The sequence below is a fragment of the Canis lupus genome, chromosome 13 (assembly GCF_011100685.1).
Source record: "Canis lupus familiaris isolate Mischka breed German Shepherd chromosome 13, alternate assembly UU_Cfam_GSD_1.0, whole genome shotgun sequence".
In the NCBI taxonomy this organism is placed as follows: Eukaryota; Metazoa; Chordata; class Mammalia; order Carnivora; family Canidae; genus Canis; species Canis lupus.
The window spans coordinates 54332357-54354477 of NC_049234.1; the positions used below are offsets into that span (position 1 = coordinate 54332357).

At 33.2% G+C, this 22121-nt stretch overlaps 1 protein-coding gene across 1 annotated transcript in view; it reads left to right on the forward strand.

The window, feature by feature from the left end:
* Nucleotides 1–22121, forward strand: part of ADGRL3 (adhesion G protein-coupled receptor L3) — an 866124-nt gene that overhangs the window by 831020 nt on the left and 12983 nt on the right. The window contains exon 25 of the mRNA XM_038556190.1: nucleotides 2009–2105. Within this exon, the coding sequence (XP_038412118.1) occupies nucleotides 2009–2105 (97 nt within the window). The remainder of the gene's footprint in view (nucleotides 1–2008; nucleotides 2106–22121) is intronic.

The following is a 22121-nucleotide window of genomic DNA, read 5'->3' on the forward strand; positions in this document are numbered from 1 at the left end:
TCTCTTCTACTTTCTTTCTTTATTAAGACATCTGTGTTGTTTCAGGAGGCTATGTTGCTTTTTATTGTTATTGTAGTATACTGTTCTATATATCCATCCTACCATTGACAGTCATTTGGGTTCATAGTTTTCAGCTATAATAATTAATGGTTCTGTGGAGATTTTTGAGCATCTTATTTACATCGGTGCTTATTTTTGTGATAATTTGTTGCGTCTATCACTTAACTAATCTAGTAGCATGCAGTAGAGGGTAATTACTATTTGTAATTAATTAATTAATTAAACAAGTGAGAGAGAATTGTTCCCAGGATTTCAGTTTCAAGTATTGTTTTGTTTTGTTTTTAAAGATTTTATTTATTTATTCATGAGAAACGCACAGAGAGAGAGAGAGAGACAGAGACACAGGCAGAGAGAGAAGCAGGCTCCATGCAGGGATCCTGACGTGGGACTCAATCCCAGGACTCCAGGATCACACCCCGGGCCAAAGGCAGGCACTCAACCACCGCGCCACCCAGGGATCCCCAGTTTCAAGTTTTGAAGTACTTTTCCATAGAAACATTTCTCAAGTGCTCAGGATCTATAATCCTGCACTAGTTTTCTTATTCTTGTTTTTTAATTAAAAAAAAATTTAATCTATTTTATTTTGTGTCTTTTAAATAGGATCCACATCCAATGTGGGGCTTAAACTCATGACCCAGAGATCGAGTCACGTGTTCTCCCCACTAAGCCAGCCAGGCACCCCTCTAATTCTTTAATCTGAGAAGTTTTATTCTTAGATTAGTATGTGTGTGTGGATGTCTCCGTTGCCTATAAAACAGTATAGACAATATTTCTGAAGAATTAACATGTCCTAATATTTATAAAACAAGTTTTCTAATATTTTAAGATTAGGTAAGGAGTTTAAATATATTTGGAGCATTGACCCATTTGTGGGCAGGGTTTTGCCACTAACACTACTAGTAATAATAGTTCTTAAAACTATTTCTTCCTTAGAAAAGCTGAAAATATTTTGTTTCTTCCTCACAGGATTGTGAATACTTTTTTGATCCCTAAAATCAGTAAAATAGCAGAATAATAAACCAGAAAAAATCTCCTCCCCTCAAAATGGAAAAATACTACACCACCTTCTTCAATTATCTAACACTTAGAAAACTGAATTTGAGAATGTAAATCATAATGTAAGAATTTTTGGGTTTAGCACCGCCTTCGGCCCAGGGTGTGATCCTGGAGACCCAGGATCGAGTCCCACATTGGACTCCCTGCATGGAGCCTGCTTCTCTCTCTGCCTCCCCCTGCCTTTCTCTGTCTCTCTCTGTGTCTCTCATGAATAAATAAAATATTTTTTTAAAAAAAGAATTTTTGATTCTCTATAAAACTACCTACTGTGAAGAAATAAATAAGGGTGAATCGACTTCCTTTATCTCCTTCAAACGAAAGAAAAGTCAGAAATCATCTGTAACCTGTAATATTACACTGGTCTTACAAAATATATGGAAAATGTTAAGTTCAATAGCTTTTTAATAATACTCTGTTCTTTTCTTACCAAACTTTTTCTTCCTTGCAAGTTTCTGAATTCTCAGACTAAATCTTTTGTTAATAAAACTGACAATTTAATACATATTTAAATACCCCATTCCAATAAAAGTTACAATGAAAATAATTTGTTTCACTTTGGAAACTAAAATTATTAAATTCTAACTGTCTAGAGTACATGTCTATATATCCTCAACATGGGTAAATTGGTATAGTACGTTACATTTATTGCTTTTTCATAGTTACAATTATTTTTGGTATAAGCATTTAGGAATACACTTAATGAGAACCAATTATTATGGTGAATTTAGTTTCTGTCCTTGTGCTACTGTACTGCAAGAATGTAAAAGTTATGTATTTGCCAGATTCCAGAAACCAAGGTCTCATATAACTATGACAGAAAGAAAAAGAATGATTTGTGTGAAAATTCACTGCCTGCTGAGTTCATTTCCTATTTTCCCTTTCCCCCATCCAGAGCCGAATTCGTAGAATGTGGAATGACACGGTCCGAAAGCAGTCAGAGTCTTCCTTCATTACTGGAGATATAAACAGTTCAGCGTCACTCAACAGAGGTAATTAGAAATGATTTTTCATATTTATTACTTTTGTGATTACTTTAAGGAGTTCTTAAATGCATTGCTTTTTTTTTTTTTTTTTTTTTTTTGCAACTTTGGGACCTTGTTCCATGTGATAGGAATATTGCAACGATATAAAACGTGCTTGAGTGTAGCAGTGTGTTCCATTATTCATAAACCTCTTTTTTTTTCAATCCTGAGTTTTCAGGAAATCTTTTCTGAAAAGAAGTTAGAAAACGAGAACTTTCTTTTTCTAGTCATCTGCCACTGTAATAAATTGGTGAGCTGTCAGGCCTCATTGGAAGCAGTGAAAATGGGCAATTATGTGGCTATATAGTCTGCTAAGCATCATAGAGTTGCACATTGTCCCAGGCGTAGAGCAATTTCATAGTCTTTGTGGAAGTAAAAATATACTGTCTAATACATACCTGAGGCACCCTGTATATTTGGGGTAAAAATCACATCTAATCTTAGTATCTACAAACTTATCCAGCATATTTAAAGATCTAGGAGGAGAAAAATAAAATATATATAAATATATATATATAATGATATCTGTGTGTATATGTGCTTCTGGTAGTCATGGTCCTAGGGTATCATTTCGATTTTTGAAATGAAGTTCCCTTAATCTACTGTTTTGTTTGTGGTTGCTTTTTTTAATTCTCTGTCTTTCTCCTTCCCTCCCACTTCTTCTCTCCCCCTTTTTTAGTGTATCCTTTAGGAGGGGGGAAGATTAGAATTAAATTGATTGCAGTACAAATGAGTAGATGCTATATTTGTGTAGAGTTAGAGTACACTACAGACATTGCTGGGGGATACTTAGAATATAGTTTTATCTGGAAAGGTGACGTTTGCATGAACTTATTCCAATCACACTGTCCTAAGGAAGATATTTTTAATGCATATATTCAGTAGTTATTTTTATGATCAGCAATGTTTTTTTTTCCTATCCCCAAACTAGTATTACTTTAGTTTAAACCTGTTCCTGTCAGCTTTTTGTTCCACTAAATGCTACTTAGAAAATTTAACAATCGCAACATATGATTCAGAAATATTGAGATGCTGGTGCTCTTAATTACTTTTACTCAAGTAATTTGCATCTTATTTACATAAAATAAATTAGGACAAAGAGTGTCCAAGCTGACTTTGATATAGGGATCCTTGTTACATATAATCTTAATTGACTTTCATATGTTATTTGGGGCAGTGGTATAACAACCATAACCTAGTGATGATATTAATTTTTTTTTAAGATTTTATTTATTTATTCATAGACACACAGAGAGAGAGGCAGAGACACAGGCAGAGGGAGAAGCAGGCTCCATGCAGGGAGCCCAATGTGGACTCGATCCCGAGTCTCCAGGATCACACCCCAGGCCACAGGCGGCGCCAAACCGCTGCGCCACCAGGGCTGCCGGACATTAAATTTTTTATATCAGGTTGCCTAGGTAGGAATGGTGATTGCAAATATTCCCCCAAATCTGGAGAAAATACATCAAAAAACCTATCATCTTTTATTTTGCTTATTAGTCTGTTTTTATTTGCTAGATTTTGATTTACATAATATAAGCCAAATATCCTTCTTTTTTCCAAGTTTAGTTTTAATGGTTAGTCTGTGAAAATTTATTTAAAATATAAACATTTTAACTTTTGACATCCTTTCCAAATCATAGAGAAGAAATTACTTACAAATGCCTCCAAAGTTTAGGAACTTATTTGCTTTCATAGTGATAGATTTTGTTTACTGTCCAATCCCACAGACGGAAAATTTACAATACATTCTTAGATAGGAAACCACCCCATGAACAGGAATTATTATTAGAAGTATCTTGCATCAACTGATCACAACAAATAGAGAACAATTGTTTAAACGAAAAGATGAGATCATGTGATTTATTTGCTAACTGTGGAGATGGTTAAAATAAAATTAGTATTTTTAAAATATGGAAAATTGTCTAGCATTATGATCTAAATTTATATAGTTGTAAGGTGTGTGATTTTACTAAAAATTGCTTTAAATGAACACATTTTTGTGACCTTGATTTTAAGGTCAATCACATATAACGTTGCTGTGCCCTCCTTCTCAAGAGTTTCATCAACTTGGAATATGTGATATATGGAAGACCCGGTCAAGTTGAAATATATTTAAAGAAAATAATATTTTATATTGACTAATCATATGTTTAAATCTGGTTTTAAAGTCTTTAGTTTTAAAAGTATTTCTTAAAGTTACTCTTGTAGAAGGGTATAACTTTCTTGTGACATCCAATAAGTTATTCTAGCGTTGACTTTGCGGGGGGGGTTAAATTGAATTTATGATCTGAGGTGTGTCCAAGGCAGTGATCTTTTCCTTCAGGATATGTATTCTTCCTTTCAGTCGGTGACTTTATTGGTGGCAGACATCATAATGATCTTCTTGATATCCCATATTAATTCCCCTATTCCCCCAAGTCAGAAACTCCTCATCTCATTATTTTTTATCTCAGATATGTGGAGTACTTTACATTTTTATTTCTTCATAGTATATCTCTGAAGATAGTCTTTAACCTCCTTCTTTAATCTTGTCTTATTTCCCAGGGTCCTATCTTCCCTGCATTCAGGCGTGTGTATCATATTTAGGTAGGTGAAATCCAAGATTCACCTTTCCAGATAAACACTTCAGTCACCTCAGCAACATACGTATTCACCTTTGTTTACTCAAAAGAATGTACTCTTTATTATTAAAATAAAAATCCTAGGCACTACATCTTCACATCTTCATATATTCTAACTTGCCATTCATTCTCAATATCTCACAGCCAGCAATTTTTTGTTTATTTAACCCCACTTTCCTTTCTTTCTAAGGTAGATCTATTACATCTCTTATTTTTGTCTTTAGTTCTGGCCCTTAAAAACTCTAAGAAGTTATCTAAAAATTAGCCCTATATCTACTGTATGTTTTCTTTCCTATTCATACCACCGCCCAATTCATCCAAAGAATAATTATTTTACAGTACTGTATGTCTTACCATTTATTCCTTCAAACAAAAATTCATCATAATCATCTTTGGGATCCATTTAGAATAAAGTATCTACCATACAGTACAGAACTCTTTCTCAATGGTTTTTATTTTTTCAAACCTTCTTTAATATTCTGTTCTTAAATGAACTTGTTGCAGCCTATGTAACAGATTTCCTGTCTAGCTTCCCAGTGTGATAAACTGGATTACTACTATTGGGATTTTATTCCTTGGAATTATGCAAAACCTTGGAAGATTTACTGATAATTTTCGATTCGTGTAATCATTCTTATATATTCTCTTTGGGATTTTGTTATTTGGTCACCTCATCTCTTTAAAGCGCCCCATTACATTTGTCCTTTGAATATATTCATGAAGATGTTTTCCTGATGTTACCTGTACATAAGATACTTTTTCCCCTTCTGACTTGTTTGCTACAATGCTACTCACTCACGTAAATTAAGAATTCCTTCAGGCCAGTACCCCCAGACTATGATCAAGTTAAATTCCTGGATGCCATTTTCATACACAGTTAGAAGGAGTTTTTCAAGGGCACAAATGTGATAGCTGATTATAGAAAGTTTTAAGGAGGATTAACTCTGATCCAAACTCAAGTTTTTACAAATCCCACAGGAGGGTTTATTTATTTGTTTATTTAAATATTTACTATTTGCACATAACTTGAAGTCAGTCCTCAATCCCACCCCCCAGCTTCTCCCAGGTGTAATAGAAACCTCACCCAAATTTCCAGTAGCTCTAACTTCCCTAGTGGTACAAACAATTTGTAGCGAAGGTCATCTTTCCCACTCATATCTCCAACCCACAGTCTCTGCTAAACCTCATCTTGAACAACTTAGATTAACGATGCCTCTAAAATTGAGCCTGATCCCAAAACAAAGCATTTGCTGAGAAATTTATCTGGTAGTTCAGTTAATGGTTAAATATTTCTATTCTTTTTATAGATCTATATAGAAATTGGAATATTTTCTGACATTGGATTTTGTTAGGCTTTATCTCATCATGAATAATAACATTGCACTTCTCATTTTCTTTTTTATTTAATTACCTGAAATGACCCCAGAAATTTCAGTTTAAAATCAAGTTTTGCTAGATAGCTGCTACCAATTCAATGTATGGATTATGAAAAGTGTTCCACCAACCCCCTCCCCAACTATAAGGTTATTACAAAAACGTGACCCATCTTAGTGGCAAAATTAGCAAAAAGGCTTTTCTTCTTCTGAAATAATACCTTGACTAGCATAGTGGATTTTGATTTCCTCCTATCTCCCATCCTTCATCTCTTCAGAAGTTAATATGATTTCGAGTTTTATAGATGGAGATCTGACCCGTAAAGCTACATTTATTTAAGCCAAATCTAAGAGTGGTGTGTCTCTTCTATAGGTATGTCGCACATGTTTATTAAAGTTGATGGATTCTCCTTTCAGGTTTCAGATTTGTGTTAGTCTACACATGCATTCTCAGTAAATGTATGTAATCCATATAATTATGCCAGCCCATAGCAACCTCTTCATAAATTTTAAGGGTAAATCTTGACTCCCAGTAGCACACCTGCCTACTGAAAGGTGGCTTTACTTGTGAGGAACGTTGTTGATACAAAGGGGAAAATCATCATTTAGTAGACTTTGCAAATTGTTGATTTACTCATAGTAGTTTTGAGAATGGAGATTTAACCCAGTAACTTTTGGTAAGTTACTTATATTCTCTGTGACTGTGCAGTAGGGATATAGATAGCACCCACTTCACAGGGACCTTGGTGGACTAAGTGAATTTATGAATGTTAATTCTCTACTACAGTGCCTACAAAATAAGTACTCTTATCCTTTTACTCAGAAGTTCACTTATATATTCTAACAAATGAAAACTGATCCTTGCCAGTGCTTTCAGATAATTAGATATTAAAATTCATCATTCACTACAGAAGGTTTTCTTTTCTTTTTATTTTCTAGTAATAGGTGGGAGGAATAAAGTGGTTACCTGAATGCCAAGTAAAAGAAATAATAATTTACGTAAAATAATGCCACCCTTGAGGCTAACGAAAAGGAGATAAACTAATAAAACTGAATTGTCTCTTCTGAATTAGAAATTAAATGCACATTATATCTGCCTAGTTGTACTTTCCACTTTTGATTTGTAACCATATTTTAGCATGGAGGAAATAAAGGTATAATATTTCTTCTTCCTACCTTAGGTAGTGATATAAGCAAACACTGCCTTCTCTTTACTCCAAGCCCTATCCTGCCCTTCAGAAGCTCAGAGAACACTAGTTCAATTCAGACAGCCCTGCTAAATCACCAGTTATGTAGCGGAGCAGGGATGTGACTCATTCCCCATTTTAAACTCATGTCTTCTCAGAGGCTGTATTGTCTTTCCCAGGAGATTGGTCACCAAGGCAGAAGAAACTTCACAATAAATCACCTGTCACTTCATTAATATTCAGGCTCTTCAATGTATTTTGCTTTTGTGTTTTTAAAGAAAAATGCAAATGAAAAAGTGTAAGTGGTGTTTCATTGCAATTGATGATTTCTATAAATTAAAACTTAAAAGGGTGAAGCCCTCAAACATATTCACTGTATCTTATTAATCTCAGTAAATATAAATTGGCTTTATGCATAAAATGTCATATTCCTCAAAAGCCTTGCCATTTTGAAGGATTATAAAATTGTTTGTAAACATTAACCAGATCCTATAATCTGACATCTGTTTGTGAAATTTGCAAAAACAGTTAAATGATGTGCCTAAGAGTGCTTGCATGACTAATAAATCGAAGTGGACTTGTATAACAAATTACTTTTTATTATGAACAAGCATTATGATAATATGAGTGTAAGTATTTTAAGTATCACACGGCATGGAAAAAAATTTCATTTAAGATTTACCATTACATTTATATGTAGTATTTTTTGACCTTTATATTCTTGACTTGTAAATGAGGCAGCAGTACTCTCTATGTTAATTCCTTTCCTTTTATACATGTCATCAATAAAGACATAATCAGAAAATATACAATAAGATGAGGAAATCTTTTGTGTTAGGAAAATCAGTTTAATAACACAAAAGCAAAATAGGTACAGATTTTAAAAGTGAAATGCTATGCCAAATAGATAATTAAACAATGCTATTAATGTCTTGATTCCTAACTCAAGGAGTCCAAATAATTTTCAGAATGAATTCTCCATCACAAAATGAAATATATTAAATATTGATTTCTAGGCAATCAGGAGCAAATGTTCTTGCTATAAATTGCTGGCAAGAATTGAAAAATAAAACTTTTAAAATGCTTGCCCAGTGAGTCCTTCTTATGCTTTGCTTTTAACTTTGTCTCTTTGATATGAATCCTTTAAATCATCCAACCTCCCATAGCCAACTGCACAATAGTAAAAATGGTTTGTGCTTTACTCTTATTACTATTATTATTATTATAGCTTTTATAGATCCCTTCACAAAGAGGATTCTCTATGTAGATTCCTCATTATTATAGTTTATTATCTTACTCTTATACAGTTAGCAGTATCTCCTATCTCCTTATTATAAATCAAACAAGCTGCAGTGAGATATCCGGATAATTTCTAAATATAGCACTATAAAACATTCCCATTTATTTTTGAAATATCATGTTGTTTCAGATAGATTCTTGAGGATGTAATTTTTCAAAAAATATCTATTTTTAAGAACTGAATATGCATATTCAACTTCTCTTCAGAAATTGCTGATATTCTTTCTCTAATAGAATACAAAGTGGCTCTTTATAGTTTATGATCACCTTGGGCTTTCTCCTTTAGTGGATAGAGTTACGATTTTACGTATTGTACATTATTCATTATTCATCCATTATTTTTATATCCATGAAGAAGCTGGGTTTTTTCAGTTAGTTTTCCAAGTGAAATGGCTAATAAAGGACAAACTCTAGATTCTAAACAAGATCTTTCTGGCTGCAAAGCCCTACTTATGAGAACAAAAATTTTCACTCTTTTCTCATGATGACAGTTTTTCATGAAGCCTGTGAAGATTAGCATAAAGATATTTTTCTCACTTCACATGGAAATAAGATATTCTTAACACCACAAGTATTAACGTCTCTATTTCTTAATTTCCTTGATGTACTATTCATTTCCTTCTACTTTAATTTGTGCTAGGTATACTTCTTTAGTGTGGATTCATCCTATTCATTTAGGGAATAAAAGCTTTAAAACACTGTGAATATATGGAGAGATGGATTGGCAATGCTTTTCAAAACTATTTTATGTGGAATATGCTGATTTGCTATAAGTGTCCAATTTTAGGATTTAGGTTGCAAGACTTTTATAATCATGCTTCTTTTCTTTCCTGGAAGGCCTCAAGGTACTTTATTGCTAGAATTCTTTATCTTTAATTTCTTATGTTTCAGTAAAAGGATGAGTATTTTGGTCAGCGCAAAGATTGTATTACAAAACCAGCTATAATAATTCAGTATAGCACCAACCAAAGATATAACTTTTCCCAGATATTTGTACTTTTGAATTTGATATTGTCCTCTATCAGGACACGGTAATAATGCCTAGAACAAGTAGAAAATCTCTTTGAGTTAACTTCAAATATTAAACTCACTATTTTTATGTGCTAATTCCAGTTTTAACAAAACCTATGAAATGTCGTATAATTAAAACTTAAAAACAAAGCCTGACTGTACCTCTCATCTGGAAAAATGTTCCTACTGTATTATATACATAAAGGTTGTGAGGAAATAGATGTAGTATACAACATCCAAAGTTAACTAACAAAGTCATTACTCGTCCAAGTTATTTTCTAAGAAATAAACTATTAATTTGTATCTACTTCTTTGAAAGTAAATAGAAATTAATTCAATTACATGAAAATTAAATCATAGAAGGGAGATACATGGTTAGCAAAAAAGAGACTCCATTAGAAAAAAGATACTTAAATTGTCATTACCAATAATTGTGCAGTAACCAATTAAAATATCTATTTAATTGAATTACGTTGCATACAAAAGCATGTACTTTATATAGCTCAACCTTATATACTGCATGCCATTTAAAAGTAGGTTTATGTGATAGGTTCTCCTATGATTTTCATAACAGGCTTTCTTCATAATTTATCATTATAACGAATGCAGGAGCTTCAAAGACTAAGACAAGTTACCCATCACATTCATAGAAGGTAATTTACAACCCCAGAAAATCACTGGAGAATTCAGAAGGATATGAGAGGATACACAGTTTGAAGGAAGATAGTTAATCTTGATGTAGAAAAGTAGAAACAATATGTTTCCTGAAACAACTTGAGTCAGAACAGAACTGATTATGATTGTATGATAAAATAGGTCTTCTCTGAATGTTATCAAGAAACTTTATTCATAGATACCTGTTTTAATTTCTTTTTCTCAGACATATTTTTTAAAACTATCAGTTCCAAATTTAATATTCAGGTTTTAGCTAGGATAGACCTTCTGCATGTAAGCTATGTAATTTGCCAATATAGGGCAGAGCACTATTCATATTTTCTTCACATTGGCAAAGTATTTCATATATTTAAGTAGTTATTATACTTTCCTTACTTTCCTTTTTTCAAATGTATGTTTTATTAAGTGAAAATACACAAGCAATGTGTGACTTACAAATAAATATAGCTGTGGAATTGACTATATACCATTAACTGATATCAAGAGATAATCCAATATAGAGAAAACAAATTAAGTAGCTATAGTGCGAATGGCAAAGATAAATATTATTTTGCTAAATACCGTTGATTTACTGAAAAAAAAAAACTAATTTACTACTATTTTGCCTGTGCTTAAGCAAATTTGGCTGGTTATCTGTAGGCTTAGTATTTTTTTGTTTTTAGCATTATGAAATGCACTAAAAAATGTCCAAATGTATTCAACATGTCCCAAGTTTATTAATAGCACACAGAAATATTGCCTTTGGCCAAGGGATGAGTTTTAGAGATGAATATCTGATTAGTATATGTTCATCATGTCTACTGCAGATTAACCACTTTCACTATTGTGCAGGAAAGATTCACCAAGAATTCTGAGTTCTAATTTTGCTGTTGTTGGCTTGAGCAGTCAGAAAACCAAGATATCTCTCTAGGTAGTTTTGCTTTCAGCTAATTATGTAAAATTATTATACATAATTATAATATGTAATGCAATATATAATATAAAATACCTAAAATATGTAATACAAAAATAAAACTGGAACTTTTATATATATGTGTGTGTATATATACACACACAAAAATATATTTTTTTTAGATTTTAGGTAAAAGGAAGAGTTCTTAAAAACAAAGCACAAAGATTATAAATTATAAGAAATAAGTTTCTTGCCTCGAAATGTGAACAGTACTCATAACAGTAAGTTATTGGGAGGTGTAAACAACATAAACAAAATGTTATGCCTGTGTAGTATAAAGAATATCTACAAATTAATATATATAGACAAAAGATAAAAACAGGCAATTCACAAAATTGGAAACCCTTATGGCCAATAAACATGAAATATTTCCCATCTCTTTGATAATCAGGGAAATGCAAAGTATAACAGTAATATGAGATATCATTGTAAACTCTTATCAGATTGACATAAATGTCAAGCTTACAATACCAAGTTCTAGTGGGAATCTCAGAAATTTACTGCTCATGAAATTGTGAATTGTTACAAATATATTTGACAGAACTTTGGCAATATGTTCTAAGTTGAAATGTGGACAATCTATGGCCCAGTAATTTAACTTCTATGTAGTTATTGTAGAAAAACTCAAGTGTCTGAGCCAGAAGACATGTATAAAGCCAACCAGTGCAAAATAAGAGGGAATAAGGTAATTTCTAGGGTCCCCATATCTAAAACTCCAAACTTATATTGAAACAGAGGTGGTAACACCTCTACATTCAGAATATTTAACTTCATATTGAACTAATAATAACCCATTCAGTACTTTGGAGAAAACATGTCATTGAGATCCATATTAATAGATTCCTAGTGAATGAATTTGCTATTAAAAGAAGCTGAAGTATCTCTGAACCATTTGAAAGAAATTTAATAGGGCAAGTTGATTAAAATTTAATAGCAAACTTGTTGGCTATTAAAAGTGCACAATGTGATAAATCAAGATGTCAGCTCTTCAATTTATGACTTCAGAAAAAATGATGAAAGGGTTCTTGGCTTTCAGTAAAATATTTCTTCTTTGACACTTAGTAATTTCATTAATTATTTGAATAAAAACAGTACAAAATATAAAATTATGGTTTCTGTGGTTTTAAAAATTATTTTTATTTAGTTTTTAGGGATAGCATGCAGATTCTTTTAGTTTTGTTCATTATTATAAACAACTTGGTCTTGATTAAAATGGCTGTTCCTTCTATAAAGTAGCCCATTAAACATCGAATTTATTATTGTTGTACTCTTTCTGTAGATTGCGTGTGATGTTGATATTGTATTATTACACAGAGAAAGAAAAAAATAGGAAACAAAATACTTAAAATAGATAATCTGTCTTGAATCAATTCTCCATAGTTCTGAAAGTCTCTTTTAATGATTAACTTTCATTTTTGTTTGTTTATGTTATATAAATTAACACATGAATATGAAGATTAAAAATTGAACATTATAGAAAAGAATATCAGAAGTAATGCACTCCTATAAGACTCCTGATAAAATTTTGTTGGGACATATTTTGGGGAGAGAATGCTAAAAAAATGTTTGAAACAGTCACCGATTTCTAATGTGTTTAAATAAAACTACCAGAGTCAAGTGTGACCTTGAATGAATTAAAAATGGTCCAGAGACATGCTGGTAGTAGATTAGACAATGTTAAAATCGTATTCACTTCTAAATTCTGAGTTGAAACTTTTCTCTATTATGTTATACTGCAATCCATCAGATGATAATTATGTCTATAAGATGTATTTAGAGTACTTCTGATTCACTTTTTCCAGTTTTCTTGCTTGTAATATAGTTCACTCACTAAAGAAAAGACTTTTCTTTTCTTCTCTATACCAGTTTTCTTAGCTCTTTGAAAAGGAAATTGAAGTCCCAGGACTCTTTCACAAGAAAGAAATGCAGTCACGTGTAAATGCACACCTGACCTCACAAACAAATATTTTACATAAAATTTTAAGGGCCTCACAACTCAGTAGATACCATTTTCTGGTAAAAGATCCCTTGCTTAACACTGAAGTTAGTATTATAATTCTATGGAAAATGCTTGTATAAAATGAAGTCTTCATTATCAGCCAAAATTAAGTGCTGAAGGCTAAAGCACGGAGGCATCATCCAGTAGTAACTCTGCTTTCTGTAGAACTCTGATTTATATGCATTAGTCAGTATATGTAATGGAAATGACCTCATAAAAGCAAAATATGTCAAATCAAGAGAGAGAACTGTGAGGGAACAGAATGGGGAACAGTATATATTAAAGAAGAAAGAAAGGGATCCCTGGGTGTCTCAGTGGTTTAGCGCCTGCCTTCAGCCAGGGGTGTGATCCTGGAGTCCCAGGATATAGTCCCACATTGGGCTCCCTGCATGGAGCCTGCTTCTCCCTCTGTGCCTCTCTGTGTCTCTTATGAATAAATAAATAAATAAATAAAATCTTAAAAAAAATAAGGAAAGAAGAAAGAATTATCCAGGTAAAACTATTCTATTGACATAAAACAGAATATTTACCATCCAATATGCTTATATATAGCAAGAATTTGCAACTTAGTAATGTTAGTATATGACTCTCAAGAATGGTGTATTCATTTGGGTCATTAGAACACCACAGTCTAGAACTAGACAACTTTGCTTACCCAATAAGAACAAATAAGAATGAAAGTACATTTAAAAAAAAAAAAAAGTGTGAGGGGCAGAGCAGAGTGACAATTCAAGTTATTTTTAAGAGCTTTTCAGTGTGCTTTTGTTAGCCTCCTGTCAAGAAGAAACATTGTTTGAATTAGGTTTCTGAATGATATAATATGGATTCAAGTGGAATTCAACTGTCACCTTTTCTCAGATCTGTTTTTTGACTTCACAAGTGTCAAAGCCTGCCGCTCTACGTTCGATTTTCAGGCCTCAGTTATGTGTATCACACAGAACTGGCCTAGACAGTGCTGTCACTCAAAGTGTCCCCATGTCAAAACACCTATTTTATTCTCATAAGGAAAGAAATACAATGGTTTTTTGGTAAAACTATGCAATGGAAAAGAGTGTACTCATTAGCATTCCATTCAAATTGCACTCATTCTAAAACTTTTATCTATCTATCATCTATCTATCTATCTATCTATCTATCATCTATCATCTATCTATCTCTCTTGTTTCAGGTAGAAACAAAGTAAAAAGAAAAAGACCCTTCTCAAAATGACTGTGATTTTACATTTAGTATTTTTCAATAGCTTTAGGATCCAATTTTCAAATAATTGTCTGAAAAACTTCCCTAAGTCTTTCAGTTATGGAATACGAAAATCCTTTTTGCTTTGTGTCATGCTTTCACCAGAAAAGATCTCATGGTCGGCTCTCTGTTGACTGTTTTGTCGATGATTCGCATATATTGAAATTCAGTTTAATTCCTTTTCCATGGTTTTATTAAAGAGCTAACCCTTGTTTGTGATAGCAAAGCAGTAGTTTTGACTAGACTATACCCAGGATTTAGTGAGTCAGATAATTAAAGAGCAGCTATTCTTACACAGCCGCTTGGAGCTTTTTTACTTCGAGCTTTTTATTTTAAGTCACAGCAGGCTGAATCGAGTTATTTTCCCCCTCTTATCATATTATCTGCAGTTAGTATTCAGGTAGCATCTTGTATTTCCAAATAATTATATGAGTGTTTATTTCTGCTTTTTAGTATCATAGGATGTGGCATAGTGTTAGAAGGAAATGAAGAATTCACGTTAGGAATTGGACAATTGACAGTCTTAGGAAATGTGCTCAAACGATAAAACAGCTCGTAGTTGATAAAATGACTTGCTTTAGTTTGATACGTTAAAGATGCCATAGATTTCACATTTTTTTTAAATTAACAAATACTTACCAAGCCCCGGGAACTCTTCTAGAAACTTGGTATAGAGCAATAATAAAACCCAGTGTACTTCTTGCTTTCCTGGGGCTTACATTTCAGTGAAATTTGCACATAAACCTTCTTTTCCCATATGTCGTGCTGTAGCTATCTTCTCCCAACATCAGCCTATTTGGGTCTTCAACTTGACCAACCAGTAAGCTTAACTTTCACTGCAAAAGCAGTGACAGATGGTCTGTAAACACTGATCCTCTTGGAAGTCTGCAGCAATTTCACAGCTATTAGAAGGGAAGTTTACAAATCAGAAGTTAGTCGGAGGGAAGAGGAAGAGACAGGAGGGACAGAACCTTGGAAAATAGTATCAGAATTCAAAGTGACCTGAGTAAATTGGGGAAACAGCCAGAAGCAAACAGAATAGGCTTCAGCAAAGACAAGTGAAATGCAGTGTGGCTATTGAGGAGGACAAAAGTAGCTTTGCACACTAAAGACCCAGGAAGACAGGTTCTAGACAAGTTTTCAGTTAAGAGATCTTAACTGAAGGGATTGGCACAAAGCCAGCATTTTTGACCTGGTAAGGGCCACCTTTCAAAAGTACAATTGAAATTACCAAATGTGAGTGGGGACTGTAGGAACCATGTGATAATACCTTGTTGCACTTGTTTGGAATGGCAAAAGGAAAAATGACCTCTTGCAAGCTTTGAATGTCCATGAAAAGATGGAAAAAGGATTGCCTTCTCACACTAGGGGACTCACGTGACGGCTGTTTGGTTACTCAGACCCATCCCTCATTCTTTCAGACTAGCAAACCCATAGACCTGGTCCAAAACTTTATACTCTACAAAACACTCATGATCAAACCCCATATTCTGTTCCTCAGTTCCTGTTACTGAGCCCTCTCTTGTAACTCAATTTTTAGGACAAAGTTAGTTAACGGTGATGCTAATCACATCAATCTCAAATGGTGCGTGAGGTATAAAAGCAAGTGATCATAAAAAAGCAACTTTAAGCAGTGATTCTCTTTCTATCAGGAAAAAGGCCCTTGATACCAAGGATAAAGAAGAAAGTATATATTGTTGGAAAGTTTTAGGCTATTTTTATAAGTGTTTTTTTTTTTCTTTTTGTAAGTGTTTGGTGTGGTTGTAGATTTAAAGGCGGTGAATCTCTGCTTATGACTGCATGTCAGTCATTAGGCTATATAGATCAGTAACTGATCTGGATTGTGCCCAGATTTGAGGAAGCCACCTACCAAAGCCAAGCGGCTGGGACTGAATACTGTTCCATTTAGTCAACATGGTGTCACAGCATGGTGGTATACCAGTAGCATTTCTGTGATTGTTGCTGGCCTTTCCAGATTAACAAGAATTGATAAGTACAAAAACTCAGTCTTCCTACGTTAGTGGTTTGATTAATAAAGGTGACTCCGAGTAGATTCAAAAGCTAGAAAACACTTAGAAAAACTGTAAAACAACTTTATGCGAGGGAAGCTAAAACCCAGATGGATTTTCTATCACAATTTTGATAGTTTCATTAGAATTCAATTATAGAACTCCTTTTGGGTATGATTAATCTGTTGTCCTTATATTTTTAATTTGTTAGAAATAATGATAAACAGAAAACAAAATATCAAGTCACCTACTTTTTGATTATGTTTGATTCTTCACAACTCAACTGTTTCCTTATGCTAAAGCAGAGAGTATATTCTTTTACATTGGTATAGAAAAATAAAGGAATATTTTCTTTTGTATAATCTATATGAAGTAAGGGGGGAATAACATGCAATCTTTCCAGCTCACTTGTTTTTTATTAGTTCAAATTAAGTTATATATAGTAATGAAGGAAAATGTGTAGAAATACAGGTATAAGCCTCAGCCATAAAGGTCTAACTAACCCTTATTTGATCTGTGAAGAAATGGAATGAATTTGAACAATTTCATATTTTTAAGGTTTTTGCTCTACTACATTTTGAGTTGTTTGCACCTCTCATTTTCTTTTGAAATTCTTAGAGTAGTTTTCGAAAGTAATTATTTGTATTGGAAGAGAACTTTTTTTTTACTTGAAAGAAGCTAGAATAATAAACATTAGGTAGCAGGTATAATTTACAGGTAATTTGCTTTTTAAAAATATTGTGCAGACCCAATCTAGTCTTTAACAATCTAAATTTGTGTAACATCAGTGATACACGTGTTTAAGATTTACAATATTCTATTTCTTATCTGAAAGGCACTGTAGCTTTGTAGTTTTTCCTGTTAGTATTTTATATATTTATCAGTGGAAAGTAACATCCTGACTGACCCATTGTATGATAAATTGAAGATCGGCCATCTGTCTGTGATAAAACCATTTGAATGTATATGTTGTACAATTTCAGCACTCATTGAGCATTTAATAAGTAAAAACTTCTGTGTTAGTCCTGTGCTAGTTCTTGTAGGATGTATGGAATACAAACACGTGGCTTATTTCCTAAAAGAATTGCAACCTTATAGCTCTAAAGATCTGACGAGCTGTATTGTCCTTTAAATCTAGAGATGTTCACTTACTCCCTTTTGAGGTTAAACTGTGTGTTATTTGGGGCGCCTGGCTGGCTCAGTCGGTAGAGCATGCAACTCTTGATCTGGGATTGTCAGATCTAGCCCCATGTTGGGCATAGAGCTTACTTAAAAAAATAAAAAACAAAATAAAATATGTATTATTTGATGATTTATTGTACCCACAAGAGCTGTGATTTCAAAAAAAAAATCACTGTGGCCAAGAGTTTTCTTCTCTTTTTTTTTTTTTTTTTGATATTTTTCTACAAGTAGCTAAACGTTTTTGTTTCATTCATTCAAGATAGAGTACTTTTTATTTTGAGATAATCATAGATCCACTTACAGTTATATGAAATAATGAAGAGATTGTGTACTTTGTACCCAGTAATCATAGATCCACTTACAGTTATATGAAATAATGAAGAGATTGTGTACTTTATACCTGGTATTCCTCAATAATTGTTTAAAATTATGCTACAAAATCACTGCCAGGGTATTGACCAATATCTAGCAATCTTGCTCAGATGTCTTCAGTATTACTTGTATTTAATTGTATTTTGTGTTTGTGTGTGTGTTCAATGCAATTCTATTGAAAGAGTAGGTTTGTGTTATAGCACCATAGTCAAGACACAGAGTAGCTCCATAACCACAAGGAAACCTCATATTGCCTGTTATGACCATATCCACTTCCCTCCCACCTTGTATCTTTAACCCTGTCAGCCATTAATCTCTTCTCCATTTCTATAATTTTCTCATTTCAAGAATGTTATCAATATATATACTTATGACTGTATATACTTATATATATTATTTATAGACATATGGAATCATTTAACATATAACCTTATAGATTGTCTTTTTTACTCTCTATTATTATCCAGACATTCATCTAGTTGTTCCTTTTTATTGCTGAATAGTTTTCCATTGTAAGGGTATGCCATAGATTGTTTAACCATTCACCAGTTGGAAGATATCTTGCCTGTTTCCCATTATGGACTATTGTAAATGATGCTACATGAACATCCAAGTGTAGGTTTTTATGTGAACATAAATTTCCATTTCATCTCGAATGAACATCCAAGAGCACAGTTGCTGGGTTAGGTATGATAACTGCATGGTTAGTTTCATAAGTAACTGTCCAACTATTTTCCAGAGTAGCTATACTATTTTTTATTCCCCCAGCAAAGTCATGATCCAGTTTCTCTTCACCTTTCCCAGCGCTTAATATCGTCACCAGTGGAATCTTCACTGTGGAGTGATACCACATTGTTGTTTTAATCTGTATTTCCCTAATAGCTAGTAGCAATTCTTTTCATGGGCTTATTTGCCACCTGTATATCCTCTGCTATAAAATGTCTATTTATCTCTTTGGCCCATTTTTTATTGGATTGGAGGGGGTGTTTTTTGTTTGTTTTCTGTTTTGAGGTTTCTGTTCTTGTCATTGTTGTTTAACTGTTGACTTTTGAGAGCTCTTTCTATGTTCCAGATACTAGTCTTTTGTTGAATCGCAAGTATTTGTGAATTTGTTTGCAAATATTTTCTCTTGGTCTATAGATTGTATTTTCATTCTCTAATATATATATCGAAGTCACCTGTGTTCAACCTATCTCAATACAATTTGCATTTTCCTTTCATCAGTCACATTTTCTTTATCATGTAACATAAACATTTTTTATACATGGCTTAGTTATATTTAATAAAACTGTTCCTCTGATCTTTTGCTTTTTTAGGTTAAACAGTTTTGGAAGGTGGGAGGTTGCAACTCATACTAATAATATGTTAGGAACTAAGTACATCTATTCACAAAGAGATGAAATAATTTAACTTTGTGACTTTACTGTGCCAAAGTTCAAACAACCAGTTGGAAAATGGAAAATGGAATTATATATGTGCTGGATATTACGAAGTGAATCCATATGATTATTCTATCAGATTTGTAAATTCACCTAATTAGTATGCTTACTATGGTGTACTAATAAGAGTGATTATATTTTATTTTATTTCGACTTAAGGAATTCCTTTTCAGAGAATTTTTAAGAAATGTCAAATTCTTCTGTTGTGTCAACAACTGCTCTCCAAATGAGTGTTTTATCATAAATGTTGCCTTTTATTCTTTTTTTTAATTTTCATTGAAAACAACCCAGTGGTTTCTGTGAATGAGGGAATGTTTTGTTTATTTTGGCTTTTCTTTCTGTGTTTTAAATTTTTTTTCAGCTTTTGTTTTGTTTTGTTTTGTTTGTATGGAAAACTATATTTTGCTTTTTTTTTAATTTTTAAAAATTATTTTTAGCAAGCATGGGAGTATATTCTTGCTTATACTTTGGGAAAGAGAACACCCTAAATGTGGCTTAATCAACATTGTAAACCATTTTCTTTCCCATTGACTCTCGGATATGTGCATTATTGGAAACATGTGTGCTTTAGTGGCATATATTTTTGAGTCTAATTAGCTGCCTGCCTGTAATCAGGACTATATCAACTGTTGTCATTCTAAATGTTTCCTTTCTTTTTTTCAAACACATTTGCCTGATTGACCTTTTTTTTTTTTTTTTCTCTGTCTTTCTATGGGGCTGCTCCAGGAGCCATGGCTAATCATCTTATAAGCAATGCTCTGCTTCGTCCGCATGGTACTAACAATCCCTATAATACATTGCTTGGGGAACCGGCGGTCTGTAACAACCCTTCTGTCAGCATGTACAACGCACAAGGTGTGCTGGAGTTTATCTTAATTTTTTCAAGTGAGAGTCCCATTTTATGTAGCTTTTATGGCCACATTCTATTTTTCTTTCCTTCTACCCCCTTTTCTTTCTTTTGGAAGCAGACACACAGACTCCTTTCGCTTTCCACCCCTCTTGATGCTTTTATTTTCCATTTTCCTTAGGTTTTCCTTAGTAACAAATGGATTCCTTCCTTCTGATAAACAAATGCTTGATTCATCAATCTGTGTTTGTTTCTCTGTAATGTTATAAAATGTATTGTGATGTGTCAGTGCTTTTCTTGTTGTTGATTGATTTATATATTAAATATTTATGTATTTATTTTGAGAAATGAGATTTTTGCCTAAGGTAAGTAAGATAAAGGAAGACTTGATTCAATAGTCTTAATGTTAAAAGGTCAAGAACAGAATCTTTATCACGGCATGAAGCACACTCTAGGCACAAGGCATCAGTACTGGGGAAAGCAGTTAGGTCAACTCCATGGAAAATCACATTGAACTAAGCTGTGGAGAAAAGAACCATTCAATCTGCCATTGAACTGCACATAGCAAGTCAGGTTTGACACTAGCTTGCCATTGCCAATGTGAGCTGGCTCAGAAGGGTCATGATTTTTTTTTTCTACTGTGGCTGTGTGTGAAAAACAAGGCTTTGGGATATGGTTCTTCTGAATATCCTCCAGCTTTCAATGATATAAAAATTTAATTGCATCTCAAACAAGTAAGTGTAGATCTCTTTAAAACCACTTATATTGTAGGTGTTTAGACATGGCTTTACCTTTTCTAAGAATAAAAAATATATATTGGAGCACAAGAAATTAAAAATATTCATATCATTTGGAAGAGACCACAGGAAAAATCTATTTAAATAAGTTTCCTAAAAGAAAAGTCCTAGTTGGGGATCCACTTGTGTAATATTATATTTGAAAGAAAATTCACTGTAACAAAGAGGCTTAAGTGGTTCTTTGAAGTTGGATGTGATAGATTAGCAGTATTTAACTTTCCCAGGCAATTTTGAATAAAATTTCTATTATTCTCTGTGGGAATCTTTGCGTTTTCTTTTCCTTCTCAGTCAGAGGTAAAATATCAGTGTCGCGAGCGCGTAAAACTTGGTGTGAATGGCCATTCCATAAAAGTACGCTTGTTGCAGCCCTGCCATTGGGTGTCTAAAACCTTCTGAGTTTCCTAGGTGACACCTTGCCAGATCCAAAGGATGATTTCAAATTATTTCAAAAATACTGAAGTCAGTAATAGAGAAGTGACTTCAGGAACATGGTCAAACTGTTTCTCAGTAGGATGAAGTAATTAAGCGAACTTTTGATTTATCAAGTTTCATAAGGCCTGCATGCCTAAGAATCACAGACTTTTAGAATCAAAAGAAAAGATGGAGCTCATGAATCCTCTTCCCCACATTGCTACCATTCTGTCAGCCTGTGCCTGTCTCCTCTAATGGGACCCTTCTCACCTCAGGATTTCGTACATTCAATTGTTGAAATGCTCCATTTGCTACATATATATTTTTTTTCCTTCCACTGAGCTGAAATTTGCCTCTGGCCAGGACGCTTTGATTTGCCCTCTAGAGCCCAGAAGAGCAAAGTATTCTTCTGCTCTCTGTGTCAGTCCTTTTAAATCCTTTTGAAGCAGCTCATCTGGCTTCGTTCAGTCCTCCATTTCCCCAGTAAAACAATCTCAGTGCCATCAATGTGAGATAGTTTCTGGGTCTTTCTTCACAGTTCCCCTTCTAAACTGTCTCTCCTTTGTCAAA